Here is a 14,842-nt window from a genome sequence, read left to right as displayed (position 1 = left end):
AGATCATGTTCTAACATGTATTTTTATTAGATTGAGTCTTGAGGTATACTTATATTTTGTTGTTTCTTCATCTTTATCATAATCTTAAAGGAATAGTTCACTTCAGAATGAAAATTCTGTCATCATTTACTCATCCTCAAGTTGTTTCAAACCTGTTTGAGTTTCTTCTGCTGAAAACAAAAGAGGATATTTTGAATAATGTTGGTAACCAGACAGTTGATGGACCCCATTGACTTCCATAGTATTTTTTTTCCTAGAAGTTAATGGGGTCCGTCAACTGTCTGGTTAACAACATTCTTCAAAATATCTTCCTTTGTGTTCAACAGAAGAAAGAAATTCATAGGTTTGAAACAACTTGAGGGTGAGTAAATGAAGACAGAATTTAAATTTTGAAGCGAACTATTCCTTTAAAAAGTGGATATTGCATAAGTTGTTTGCTATTCAGATAATGTGCACTTGTCTACACTCAACAAGGCCAATGATGCCTACAAGGACTGCTGATTCATGAACCCCGACAAATATCATACTGGCACTATAGAAATTCCAAAAAGTAGTCATTTAGACTATAGGCTCTCTCAAACTTTTGAATCAAGGACCTGTTTTTTGACCCCATACAGTTTGAGGCTGATTTAGAAGAAACGTATTTGAAGCAACTGGTTTGACTTCCTATTGTGTGGATAAAAAAACACTGAGACGTTTCTCAAAATATCTTAGTTCTGCAGATAAAATAAAGTCATACAGGTTTAAAATGGCATGTCACTGAAAAATCTGTGTAGAAGACACAATTTTCACTCAGAAATTGCTAATTAATTTAACAAACAATTACAAAGAAATGGCATTTAACACAAGTAGAAAAACTGAAATAGTATTTTCTTGTAAAACTTACTCAAATAACCTTTGTTTTATTTACAAATTTGAAAAATCAGGTTTATAATGACTTATAATTATAATCTTTGCTCTTTTTTTTTCCTGTCAAATGTTGTTTGTTTGCATATAATCTATAAACACTAAAACATATATAGACCGTTAACAGCAATGACAGCAATGCCCAGCAGTGTGACATGCTACTTACTATAAAACAACTTTAAACAAGCTGGGTAACATGAGGGTACCACAATCCCATGTATTCAAATTCAACAAAAGACCCCTGACAGACAAGAGAACATCCATGCAAAAACATGTTTTGGATGATTTGGTTGGCTGAAAGACAACAAAAGACTTATGTCACTCTGTCTATGTCTGTAATTACTTGCCCTCTAGCACTACACTTTTATGTACTTACAGTACAGTAATTGCCAGGACTATTCACGTAAAGCAACCTGAAAGAGTGAAGCTGCTAAAATGAAAGGGGCTCGGGACACCTTTAACATGGGTGGGTCCCCTCTCCCCCGGGCCCTTCGTAGGCCTCTCTGATCACAGGGACTGAGACAGCATTCCTGCTTATGGGGACAGTTCTGCCTGGTTAAGCTCCTGGCTCATGGAAGCAATGATGATGGAAGAGGATTTTTGATTTCAGATTTACTTAATCTTTAAGAGAACTGTAGAGATCTGTAGTAACTCATAAAGGGCGGCACAGTGGCTCAACGGGTAGCACTGTCGCCTCACAGCAAGGAGGTTCGGTTTCGAGGCCCGTATATGAGCCAGGAGGCCTTTCTGTATGGAGTTTGCATGTTCTTCCTTTGTCTGCGTTGGTTTCCTCTGGGTGCTCCGGTTTCCCCCCAAAACACGCATTATAGGTGAAATGGAGACACTAAATTGTCCATAGGTGTGAGTGTGTGTGTGTTTGTTTGTGAGTCCCAAGCCATGTAATGTGGAGGGTTGGGGAAAGACCTGGCGAACTACCCCAGAAAAGTCATTGCCAAAAAAAAATTCATGCAGTCTTTTGCATATTGCAAAAAAAAATGGCCCATAAAATCACCAAGATTTGGATATGACTGAAATGGTTAATGAGTAACTCATATAAATGGACACCACAAAATGAAAGGGGAGAAAAATGCTTCAAGAATTGAGTAAAGCCGAAATGCTATTGTCATTATCCTGCTCACCGAGTTTGTCATCTTAGTGAGATATTTCACATAGATGTGCTAGCCTTCCGACAGGAAGAAAATTATTAACTCTCTTTCCCAGTTAAGAGGAGCCCGTTTACTGAATGAGCGACAAACATGCTGGCAGAAGACATCTGCCCTGGTTATGAGATTCTTAAGCTTGGAAAAATGGATTTAGCAAGAATTACATTTACAAATGCAAAACAATACGATACAATAACCCATGCAAATATACTAATTCAATAAAGAATCAATATCACGTGATTTTTCCTTGTATTTTATGATATCTGCGTTTTCACTATGTTAATTTTCTCTACCATGGCAATAGATAGATAGATAGATAGATAGATAGATAGATAGATAGATAGATAGATAGATAGATAGATAGATAGATAGATAGATAGATAGATAGATAGATAGATAGATAGATAGATAGATAGATAGATAATTATTTCAAGTTACATCTGTTTCTTCAATTTATATTAAAGGGGCTATATGTAGAATTTAGCTTATATGTTATTATAATGTTATTAGCGACACCGGTGGCCATTAAGTGAACTGCAGCCAGCAACTTATTTCTCGAGCTCATACACTTGCACACGTAACGTATAAGTGACTGAAGGTGATTCTATGCCCCGATATACTCATGGCAAAGTTCTTTTTCGTTCGTTGGTTAGAAAGAAGTTTGAAATACCTTTGCAGCAATATACATTTTAACGAACGTCTCGACATCATCCACACTGCTGAGAGAACTCTGTTTAGAGCAATATCTAAATATGTGCTGCGTGCTTTCCTCTCAATAACAAAATAAACACCCAGCAAAAATGACAGGGGTGAGAAAACAGCAGTTAAGAAAGCATCTGAAGCATAGTTCAGCCAAAACTTTAATTCTGTCATCATTTACTCCCTCTATGTTCCAAACTTGTATGACTTTCTTTCTTCTGTGCAACATAAAATAAGATATTTCAAGAAATATCTTTTTTCTTTTCTTTTTTTTTTTTTACAATCCAACATTCTTCAAAATATCTTCTGACAATTTTCATTTTTGGGTGAACTATTTTAAGCTGAAAAACTATTAAGTGACAAAGTTAGTTAAACAGCCACTAGGAGCCAGTTGTTGGACCAGAGAGAGAAGGTACTGTGAGAATATTGGGTCACAGACAGAATCTAATGCTGCATATTCCAGACTGCTCAGAATATGGATTTGTCCCACCTCCTATTTGGAAATAACGTATGGAACGCCACTCGAAGTCAGACATTCGACCTGCTCGATCAACCCCAACCTCAGCGAGACACGCAATTTGACGTCACTTCCAAGATTCCAATGCGCACAGTGTTGTTGAGCTGCTGTAAGTCAAACGTAGAAACAAACTTTAAAGGGATAGTTCACTTTGAAATAAATTTTTGGTATGTTTTAGCTTACCTCAAAGGCATCCAAGATGTAGGTGTCTTCTTTTGTACGCAGACTGGTGCATAGATATATACACACTAGTGTCGCCTTGTCTACGGCAGTTCATTGGAACGAATGTCTTTAAGGCGACATCTAGTGTATATATATCTATGCACCAGTCTGCGTACACGTCAGATCAGATCACTTCGACATGGCTGTGTATAAGTGGTAAAAACGATATAAATACTGTTCGTTTTCTCACACAAACCGCTCGTTTCGTGTCTTAAGCCATCAATGTGTACTTACGATGGGGAATTGTTTCATTTGGACGACGGGGAATTGTTTTAATATGGACTCTGTGCATGCTCTTTGAGACCGTGACCATAGACCTGCATTATATGACTGACAGACAAGAACGGTTTGACCTAAAAATATAAAAAAATTTAACTACAGCGGAAAAAAAGACACCTACATCTTGGATGCCCTTGAGGTAAGCTAAAACATACCAAAAATTAATTTCAAAGTGAACTATCCCTTTAACATTAGATATTAAGTTTATATAATACCTTCATTTGAAATTTCCGTCAGTTGTTTTCAAAGTGAACGGCAGTATTTTATGCTATTTCTATTGTTTTTGCCATAATTGACACAAAAACAACACGAAATGTTCTTGATGTGTCATAGCGACATGACAACATGTGAACGTGAGTGTGATCGACTGGAAATGAACTGAGGTCTGAAGTGGGACATTCCCACATACAACCTAGCCTGGGAAAACCCAGACAACTTCCGGCAAATTTAGATTTGCTCTGCAAGTAGTCTGGCAAAGAGCTCATTCAAGCCCATTTCTAATCCCTCGAAATCGTGGCACCAATCAGAAACGTTGGGGCGGGCTTTACACGATGACGATCGCTCTGATTGGTTTTAGATCTATCCAATTGCGCCCAGAGGCATTTGAGCGACGTCCGTTGGTGAAGCGCAGCAACTTTTAAATGCATATTAAAATTGCAAACACATGAGGATAGTCTCCATGAAAGACCCACTGGCAGATGAACGTGCTACTACATTTCTCTCCGAAACGGTAGGAAATGAAATTAGATTTAATAGAGGATTTTAACTGTGACAAGATGATTGACAGGGCAGTTTACGTGACAGGACGCACGCGACAGATCCGTCCGATAAAGATGACGAAGTAGTATGTCCCAAGCTTGCCTACTTTTTTGCTACACATTCAAAAGTAAATACCTTTTCTTCACAAAAAGAGTACATACTTTTATGGCGTAGTGTAACTTAGGCGAATTGGGACGCAGCATACGGCTTTACACGATGATGATCGCTCCGATTGGTTTTAGGTCTATCCAATTGCGCCCAGAGGCATTTGAGCGACGTCCGATGGTGACTCCCCTTTGGAAACGAAGCTTTGCCAGACCATAACTCAGTTACTACTGAGAATGGTCTGGTTTTAACCAGGCTACGTGCAACCTAGTCCACCCGGCATATCTGGTATACACATTGCACGTGCAGGGGGGAAAAAAAACACACGTTTTGCTGCCACAAAGCAGAATCTATACACAAATGACAACACACTTATAGAAGACAATGCATTCTAATAGAATATTTAGAGATTTCGGTTCCTATAAAATCTTGAAAAATTCTTTAAAATCTCCTCATTAAAGGCATGGTTCACCCACAAATGAACATTTTGTCATCATTTACTCACCCTCATGTTGTTCCAAACCTGTATGAGTTTCTTTCTTCTGTTGAACACAAAAGAAGATATTTTAAAGAATGATGGTCACCAGACAGTTGACAACACCTATTGACTTTAGTATTTTTATTTTTTTCTTACTATTGAAGTCAATGGATACCGTCAACCGTCTGGCTAGCAACATTCTTTAAAATATCTTCTTTGGTGTTCAACAGAAGATAGAAACTCATACAAGTCTGAAACAACTTGAGGGTGAGTAAGTAACGACAAAATGTTCATTTTTGGTTGAACCATCCCTTTATCAGTTAATAATTGATCAAAACAAGGATGTCAAGGCTTTTATTCAGGCTTATTTGAAAACTACAGGTATGCGTGTTGAAGCAGGTTTGGAGAAGAGTTTGACATCCCTAGATTAAAACATTCTTTAAGCCATGAGAGGAAAATAACTTAACTTAGCAACTACATGTAATAGACTGCAAATGTGTAGAAAGAGAAACGTAGTTTAAGTGTCACTGGATGTCTTCTTCTACTGAAACTCCTTGTAATCACTGAAATGGCACCATCTATTGGATGTTTTCCAAATGAACACAGTACTAGTTAAGTTTCAAAAAGCTTTATGTTCAGAATGCCTGGTCTCCTTTCAACATCACAGTATTAGTAATTTTACTCAGTAGTTCAGTGTCTGATGGTTGGGATCATTTAACATGTTGAGAGAAAACAATACTGAAATAGCATCAGGTTTTTGAAAACATCATATACTCAATGCCTCTTTAAATCAGTCACAGACTGTTACAATTAAGTTGTTGGTTTGAGTTGTTACATGAAACCTGATCATTATCGCAATGCAGCATAATTATCTTGCTAATACACACTGGTCATTTTGTGGTACCTAAAGAATATAGATTACACACAAATCACAGATTTCATATCTTCTCATTGCAAACAAAGGTTACATTTTGGACATGTAAGAATGTGTTCACTCACGCTTGTGGTATTATTTTGACAGAGAAGATTTTTTTGTTTTAGAATCTTCCCACAAAAAAATGTATTTACCTTTGCAGAAGACTAATGGTTTCGTAATCTAAGACATTTGATCTATTCCAACCATAATTCTACAGCCAATACAGAAAGTTTTACAAACAATCTTTACATATGATTTTATATTTCTTATTCAATGAAAATTATAAGAATATTGATTCACTAACTAACTTCAGAAACGGTAAATTAGTCTGAATGTAAATGAATCACTCGATTTTGATATATATGGTTTGACATATCATTCCATCCGGCCCCATTTCAATAGGTCACAGTATAAACGGGTTCACCAACATGAAGGACGCCTGTTTTCTTGACGCTGTAGTACTGTCCCAATATTGGCGCGGTTTTCTGCTTAGGGTCAGTCAGTCGATAGCTATGAAGCAAAAAAATCAAGTAGGTGATGAAAACCGTGGACATATTAAGAGATGCCAACAACATGATATAATAAAATTACCCTATGCGCAAAATCAGGGCTTCCTTGAAGGGGGTGTTGGGTTGGTGGTTGCACCACAAATATATTTATTCATATATAATTCATATATACATGGGGTTGGTAAGATGTTTTTTTTATTTTATTTGAAAGTCTCTTTTGCTCACTAAGGCTGTATTTATTTGATCAAAATAACAAAACAGTAATATTGAGAAAAATTTGTGAATTTAAAATAACTGTTTTCTATTTTAATATATTGTAAAATGTAATTGATTCCTGTGATCAAAGCAAAATTTTCAGCATCATTACTCCAGTCTTCAATGTCACACGATCCCTTTTTATTATTATTGCTTAACATTTTTTGTGGAAACTGTGATACATTTAGTATTCTTTGATTAATAGTTTAATTTATTTGAAATAGAAATATTTTGCAACATTATAAAAGTCTTTACTGTCACTTTTGATCAGTTTCATGCATCTTTGCTAAATAAAAGTATTAATTTCCTTTATTTTTTTAATCTTAATTTTTTTAATCAAATAACAAAATTGTATGGGTTTTTTTGGCCAATAATTTACATTTTTGTTGAATCATTGATTTAATTAAGACATTTATTATGTTGAAAAAGAATTATATTTAAAAGTTCTATTTCAAATAAATGTTGTTCTTTGAAACTTTAAATCAAAGAATCCAAAAAAAATAAAAAATAATAATAAATAAAAAAACCTGATACTTGTTTACACGTTAAGCCTCGTGCACACCGGGCGATTATCGCCAGCGTTTTTCGACGCGTCTTTGCGTTCATACCCAAGCGATTTTCACTGGCGATGTGCCGAGTGAACGTGCAAATTCACAGTAGACAGTAGATGGCTTGTCACACAGAAGGTGAAGATAGCCAGTATTTACGTGCTCGCCAAAACCATTCACACACTTTTTGCTAAACTGGCAAACAGAACATGGATATTTCAGACACCAAAGAGACTAGCAGCTCTACATTTATCTTGCCTCGTTGCATCTTCTTCTTAGTCTACTTACTTCCTCTTCGTCGTCGTCTTCTATCAATGTCTGCTCGGCAAGACCGGTTTGTGCTTGAGCGCCACCAAGTGCTGTAACTTCAGCAGCTCCAGGCACGAGAACAAAAGCGCCAATCTCATTGGTCGGACAGTTTTTAACACGGGGCGTCAAACCAAAAAAGGCTGTTTTTTATTATTACGCTTTTACGCCTGCCGTTTTGTGCATACTCACACTGGCGCCATTTGTTTAGTCAGGAGACGTTAAACGTCGGCGATAAGCGCGCACGATAATCGTCCCGGTGTGCACGAGACTTTACACATTAAGCCGTGTAATAATGTGACTCATTTTCCAGATTCTGTAACTTATTAACTAAAAAGAAACAAAGCCAAGTTCTTTGGCAAGAAGCACAAGAAGAAAATGATTAACTAAACACAACAGCCATGAACTCGTGAGCTCTGCCCTTTGATCCGGGTAGATTTGAACTAATGTGTGCACTAACTTTTTGAGCGTGTCCAGTGGTTCTTTCCGGGTGATGACTCCAGTCTCAGGGTCAACGGTGGTAAAGACGCATCTGAATATTAATACACAGAATTAAATATTTTACATTACTAACGATTATACTTGTGAACAGTGTATATTCCACTTTACCTTCCACAGCCAACAACTCTCTTCATCTCCACTTGCCCAATCTGAATATGATCCCATGTGTCCTGGTGTAGGAATAACAGGGTTTTATTTTATCATAACACACCTTACATCATATCATTCATCTTGTATTATATTCAGTTATACCTCTGTGAATGCCTCACAGTCACTGACAACAATACTGGGACGGAATTGAAATACAGTAACATCACTATCCAAACGGGTATTCAGGTCCCTAACCGAGGCCTCCGACATCAGCATGATGGGAGCAGCATCAGGATAGGCCACCTGAAGAATTGAAAAATCTGATCAGATAATGCCAGTGACAGATAAGGAATAACCCAAAGGAAGTTGTTTGGTTTTGTGTATTGTAGTCTACTTACTAATATAAAAAAAAAGTCATATTGCCAGGAATTGTACTAGATTTCCATATATGTTGAAAGGAGGAAGAAGCACAGCTGTGAAACCGTATCAAATATACATTTTTAATTACTCTCCTCTGTCGGGATTCTTTTCTGTCATGACAGTATTTTTTCCTTTTAAATATACATCTATAGTTCTGCTTTTAGGATGATTGAGTAATATAATAATATATATATATAATATGTATCATGTAATATAATTTTGCTAAAATAAAAATACTAAAATATAATTGTGTATTTCTCATTCTCCAATTAATAAATGTATAAATAATACATTTCTCCTCTAAATAATACATTTCTCCTCTAAATAATACATTTCAATGTTGCTATATGAAAAACTAGTAATCGCAGGTACAATTATGAGACATGTTTTGTCCCACATCTCAAGAGTCAATATTTTACAATAATAATTGTATGGTTAAAGATCTTTATTTGTGGTATGAGACATGTACAGGGCTGTCCATCAAACCTTTTCGTCCTTAGGATAGAGGGGATTTTTCTCAGAAGGTCTCTGGGCCTTTAGATGAGGTTCAAAATGCACCAGGCGAACCGTCTTGTCTGATTCCAGGTATCGAGTAATCCAGTCAGACACGTCGTCCCCGCAGTCCCTGCCCTGAACGTCTATACTAAAGACTCTGGACACACAAGCAAAATTATTTTCAAGTTTCAGTATGCCACTTCAACTAGAAGAACTATCTTGCAAAGGAAATTTTGGCCACACATAGGATGAGTAGGCACAGGCACACAACAGCTAATTTCTTACCGGAAAATGTTCTGTTCTAAAAGAAAAAAGAAAAAAGAGAAAAAAAAAGAAAAGAAAAGAAAAAGAAAAATCACAGCTTCATCAGAATGGTACGAAGAATGGTACGAATGGTACAGAATGAACACAACAAAAAAATTTCGGGCATGATTCAAGCAGGCTAAGTGGTCATAAAAAAAATAGTCACACTTGTGACAGAGTCAAAAAGGACTGACCATAGAGAATGAATGGGAAAAATCGACAAAAACACAAATTCTCTACAAATCGGCAACGATGCAGAAAAAAAAAAAAAGTGCTCAGCAATGAAGGGGTGAAAATCTAAAACGTCAAAAGTGCAAAACAGACCCAACCACTCACACACACACACAATTATAAACACAAATGAACTGGTAGGGCTATTACCATATAGCATAATTGAGTCAGAAGACAGAAATAAGAGGTTGAGATGAGATCAGAACCAGATGGATTAAGCTGTGATAAAGCATTCCTGTTTATTTTTTTTAATTGAATTTTAATGTTACGTGTAACAAAATGCTTTCTCTGTATTCAGGTTTGACTGTAGTAATATTAATGCAAAAACGTGTACACTTCACATAATATATATATATATATATATATATATATATATATATATATATATATATATATATATATTATAAACCTTAAATACTTTTTTTTTACAAAAAAAATATTCAAATCCACATCTTAAAAGGAAGTAATTTTGTCCAAAAACTACTAAAGAATTCACAAGCCTCTCCATAGAGAGCTATACAGGCATCTAGTGGTAACACCAATGAGATGGCGTTTTATTTTATTTTATTTTATTTTATTTTAACAGATGGCGCTAATCTGACTTCAAAAATTGGATTTAAAAGGCCTAGTCTCTATATTAATCTGAAATACTGCATTCATTGAAAAAATATTTTTAAAATAAATGTTAAATATTAATAAGTACCATCAAATCCTCTCAAAATACAAAGTATTATTGAACAAAAATATATTACATTGGTTTTACAGGGGTGGAGGAAGTTTCATTTTCAGGTGTCCGGTCACTTCTGACCGCGAAGATAAAAAGTGTGACTCCCAAATGAGGAGCACCAGATGGTTTAACAAAATTAAGTTTTATGTAACAAAGTTCGGGAGGAGCATGTTCAGGTAATCATCCAATCAGCGCAAGAAGAAGCCAGTATAAATAAAGCCTTCCCTTACCTCCTGTCTCATGACTAATTTCTCAGCATCCCGCCACCACCCCATCACCTCACACTCGGCTGGGTCTACTCATAGATACCTATGAGCTATACATTCATAGGGGGGAGTACTCTGGGGTCGGGCCGAATTCTGAGCTCGGAGCCCTCCCCCCGGACAGCAAGCCAAATACGCATTATAATATTACATCAGATTTCATTAACATGTGAACTCGTGAAATGAGTTTGTCAGGTTAAAAATGAAGACAAATGTATTTAGGTTGTCCAACATTATTGGAACCTGTTCACAATTAATGTGATGAACTACACCTGTGCGAACTTGGAGAAATTCACGCAAAATATCTGTCATAAAAATTACTGCAGCAAAAAAAAAAAAAAATACTGTTACTGCAGCAAAATCACATGAGTTTTTTGTTGCATATCAAGGGATTTATTCCGAAAACGAGTTTCCATTATGTGCATGTCTTCTTATCGAAAAAAATATTATCCACCTCAATTTTTTTATTTATGCGCATCTTGGCACTTCCATGTAGCGTTTTTTTATGCAATATACCAAAATACACATAAAAATAAGTGGATGGAAACATAGCTACAGTAAACTAATACTAAAGCTATTGAATAACATTTTCTTTTAGCGAAATAAAGCTGAAAATATATATACAAAATAAAATCTACAAATAGTAGATATTTTACATAAATATTAAACATATTTTTTGTTTTAGAAATGTTGCCTTGACAGCTTACTGAAATAAAATTTGTTTAAGTTGAAGTACTAAAATTACTAAAACTGAACAAATAATAATAATAATAATAATAATTAAACTTATAAACATGATATAAGCACATAAAATTACAAAAATGAAAACTGAAAATGTAAAAAATAAAAGCTAAATAACAAATCATCAAAATCTTAATAATACAAGAATATAAAGAACACTAGAATAAAACTGCTTCATTCAGCCAAGTGCTATGATGATTCATACAGCCACTATAACTATAAATATATGAAATGCATACATTTCAATGTGACCTAAGTGTTGGTGGGGTGGGTCACTGTTTGTAGCACTATGTACCTGCAGTCCATAACTGCATTACTGGGCTGGTGAAGAGGAACCCTCAACTCCTCCATCTGGGGTCCGTTCAGACACAGCTGCCCCCCCTCACAGGTCAGAGACACCAACACCAGACGAGGCTGCTGTCTGCCGGTCACCATGTGTCCATCCTCGGTGATGACCAGCCAGTGACTGCAACAAAACAAAATATGTGAAGTGGTTTGAGAGGTGTCTGAACTTTGAACCCCTCCAAAGAAAAACAAAACGACACAATTAAGCATTTACATATATAATACAAGTATTCATATTTTCACTGAATTTTCATATTTTCGCTGAGTTTTCAAAAGTTTTAGTAGACACAAAAAGGTACAAAATAGACAAAAACATGGCAACAGCTCGAGCGCTTTCCGTTAGCATCTTTATCAGACGGTAAATCATTAAAAGTCACATTAATAATTCGCACACTGACCCATAGCCTATTACAGAACATTTATACGCGTGTATGAAACAGACAGCCAATGCGTTCAAAGTAATTGCACGACTGGAAAGCAAAGATGCACACTTTTAATAAAATACTCACCGATCCCGCAGTTCGCCATGTTTCAGCCCCATTCGCAGACATTCTGCTGTCTCTACCGACACCACTTTCCCAGACTTCATCGGATGAACCAGCAGCTGAGTAACAACTCCAACTCGGGTTAACTTTTTCTCCGGACGCATATATTTATACACGACACCGAGTCCAAGCAGAGCAACAGTTGTGCCTGCAGCGCATAATGCGATTTGCCGATTTTGGTCAAAGATCTTCATAATCATCTCTTTGAAGTCCATCTTTATTTTCGGGAATAAAACCTGCTGCGAAATTTGACAAGTCTGAAAGGTTTCTCAACGGTGTTTTTATTGCAGCCAATGAAAAGGCGCGTTGCTAAGAGGTAGCTTTAAAGGGACAGGGTTCTCGCTTTGAAGTCCACATGAAATCAGAAAACTTTCTTTTACACGCTCTTATTGTGAAAGATTCATCAGCAGGTTATTTCAAAGTAAATGTTAGTCTTTTATCAAAATATAATAAGTTGATCATCATCTGATACGACTTTTCTTGGCAGCTGTCGTCACCAAGACCGCTTTATTTTTCAACCCTCTCACCCCAAACACCTGTCAGTCATTCAGACCACTTTTCACTAGTCTCTCAGCGGTCGTGAAGTAATTATTTATTCAAAATAAGTTCCTACTCAAGAGAGTATGCGATTTCAGACACAAACTAAATGTACAAGATCGAATAAAAGTCCCAAGAAATGTAGGGGAGACCGGGACAGTTGCAACATGTCATTTTTCTCCAATCAGAAACAAACTAGAGTGATGACACTCGATGCCGCGTTCCAGGCAACCTGTAACCCGTGTTTTTCCAACTCGTAACTGGGAGTACATCGTTCCAGGCAACCTATGACCCGTGTTTTTCCAACTCGTAACTGGGAGTACATCGTTCCAGGCAACCTATGACCCGTGTTTTTCCAACTCGTAACTGGGAGTACATCGTTCCAGGCAACCTGTAACCCGTGTTTTTCCAACCTTATACCCGTGAAAGTGCACTGGAACGGCAGTCAAACCCGTGACTTCCCACCCGTGAACTCGTACTAGATCGATGTAACGTTACTCCCAGTTACGAGTTGGAAAAAAACGGGTTACAGGTTGCCTGGAACGCGGCATGATACTGCACATGCACAGTTAGACCCTCCCCCCACCAAGAAGACAGTAGTAGACATATTCAACATCTGCTGCTGCATTTATTGAACAAAACTTGTTTTGGAGGTATGAAAGTAATTATTTTCATGAGATGTATTTTTGTCATATACTGTCCTGACATTTTGTATGAATTAATCAAAACTTACTTAGTTTGAATTATTGTTTTGTTGACTTCTAAGTGACATGGTTAGCATGTGTCAAAATCAGTGTGTCTAGCAGGAATATGATGTTCTGTCATGGCTGATAGGTTTGGAGACGGTTGCAACAAGTTATAAATTGCATGTTTAATAAAAGTTTGTTGCACTGCAAATTGTTCAATTCTTCCTGTCTGACACTGAAATATGGAGAGATTGAATAGCATCTGTAACACCTGCACACTGAATCTATGTAGGCCTATGTTCTACACATAAACAAACAAAACTCAATAACTGTTATTTGATAAATATGACTAAATAAATAAATAATAGGCTACTACAATAATATTATTGTATAAATAAATAATACTATAATATTATAGTAGGCCTAAAATAGTTAATATTATCAGAATTCTATGCTCATTGAGACAAAAAGCTAAAGTTAATTAGTGAAATTTAAGGTATTTTTAACATGTTGCAACCGTCCCATGGTTGTGTTGCAACTGTCCCCATCTGGCTTCTTCCATTCAAATAAATACTGTGAACGATATGTCATATGTAATCATCTTTAAATGGTATAGGTAAATAGCAGACAGATGCGAGTTTAATACAAATTTGGTTAGTCAAGTCCAAATAGAGTAACTGAGAGAAATGCAAAAAGTGTTGCAACTGTCCCCGGTCTCCCCTACTTGAGTACTAACAACACTAAAGTTTGTGGTGTACTGTCCAGAGACAAGACTAATTACCACAGAAAATAATCAGATGAAGTCATGCATCAGACATGCAAATAAATGTGCATTGTTTTTAGTGGGTTCAAAAATCATTTCAATCAAATCAAATTTAGTTTGTTTTTACAAAATGTTGGGCAAATATATGACATGTCACAGATTCTACCCCAAAAAAAGGTTAAGTTGTATTGAACTTGTAACATATTCCTTATTAATAAACCTTTCACCGTATACATCCTTTAGTTTTACTGACATTTGGCAAAATAAGAATCAATTTCACATGGACAAAAAAAATATTTTTTCTATTGTTTTTTTATTATTATTCTAATCAGCAAAGAGTTATTTTTGCCCTGGTCCATTTAGTAAGGACAGGATTAGAAACATGAATGTACACTCTGTCCTACCCTCATTGACCTGCTGGTCAAAAGATATTTTTCACCTTTCACATGAATATAGATGCCAAACCAGAAAAATATACAAGAAAAAGCAACAGATGCCGCCACCATGGGGGGCGCAATACAGACATTTGTTGT

The 14,842-nt window shown here is 36.2% G+C and overlaps 1 protein-coding gene across 1 annotated transcript; it reads right to left on the bottom strand.

Annotated features, from left to right (window-relative positions):
- Window positions 1–5,740: 5,740 nt before the first annotated feature.
- Window positions 5,741–12,617, bottom strand: marc1 (mitochondrial amidoxime reducing component 1). The gene is made up of 7 exons (XM_082143330.1): window positions 12,288–12,617; window positions 11,729–11,899; window positions 9,160–9,325; window positions 8,416–8,556; window positions 8,272–8,333; window positions 8,123–8,194; window positions 5,741–6,554 (listed from the first exon to the last, which is right to left on the bottom strand). The coding sequence occupies exons 1-7, from the start codon at window positions 12,536–12,538 to the stop codon at window positions 6,440–6,442; spliced, it is 978 nt and encodes a 325-aa protein (XP_081999456.1). The 5' UTR covers window positions 12,539–12,617; the 3' UTR covers window positions 5,741–6,439.
- Window positions 12,618–14,842: the final 2,225 nt, after the last annotated feature.

Source organism: Leuciscus leuciscus, assembly GCF_965113295.1.
Source record: "Leuciscus leuciscus genome assembly, chromosome: 17".
Classification (NCBI taxonomy): Eukaryota; Metazoa; Chordata; class Actinopteri; order Cypriniformes; family Leuciscidae; genus Leuciscus; species Leuciscus leuciscus.
Note: the sequence above shows the minus strand (reverse complement) of the source record. Positions and strands in the feature narration are given on the sequence as shown.

What these genes read in the sequence shown, in the direction of transcription:
- marc1 (XM_082143330.1), bottom strand. Translation starts at nt 12,538, where the DNA reads ATGGACTTCAAAGAGATGATTATGAAGATCTTTGACCAAAATCGGCAA. An exon ending in CATGGCGAACTGCGGGATCG is followed by an intron (nt 11,900 to 12,287) that starts GTGAGTATTTTA and finishes GTTTTGTTGCAG; the next exon opens with TCACTGGCTGGTCATCACCG. An exon ending in CCACTGGACACGCTCAAAAA is followed by an intron (nt 6,555 to 8,122) that starts GTTAGTGCACAC and finishes TTTGCTTCATAG; the next exon opens with CTATCGACTGACTGACCCTA.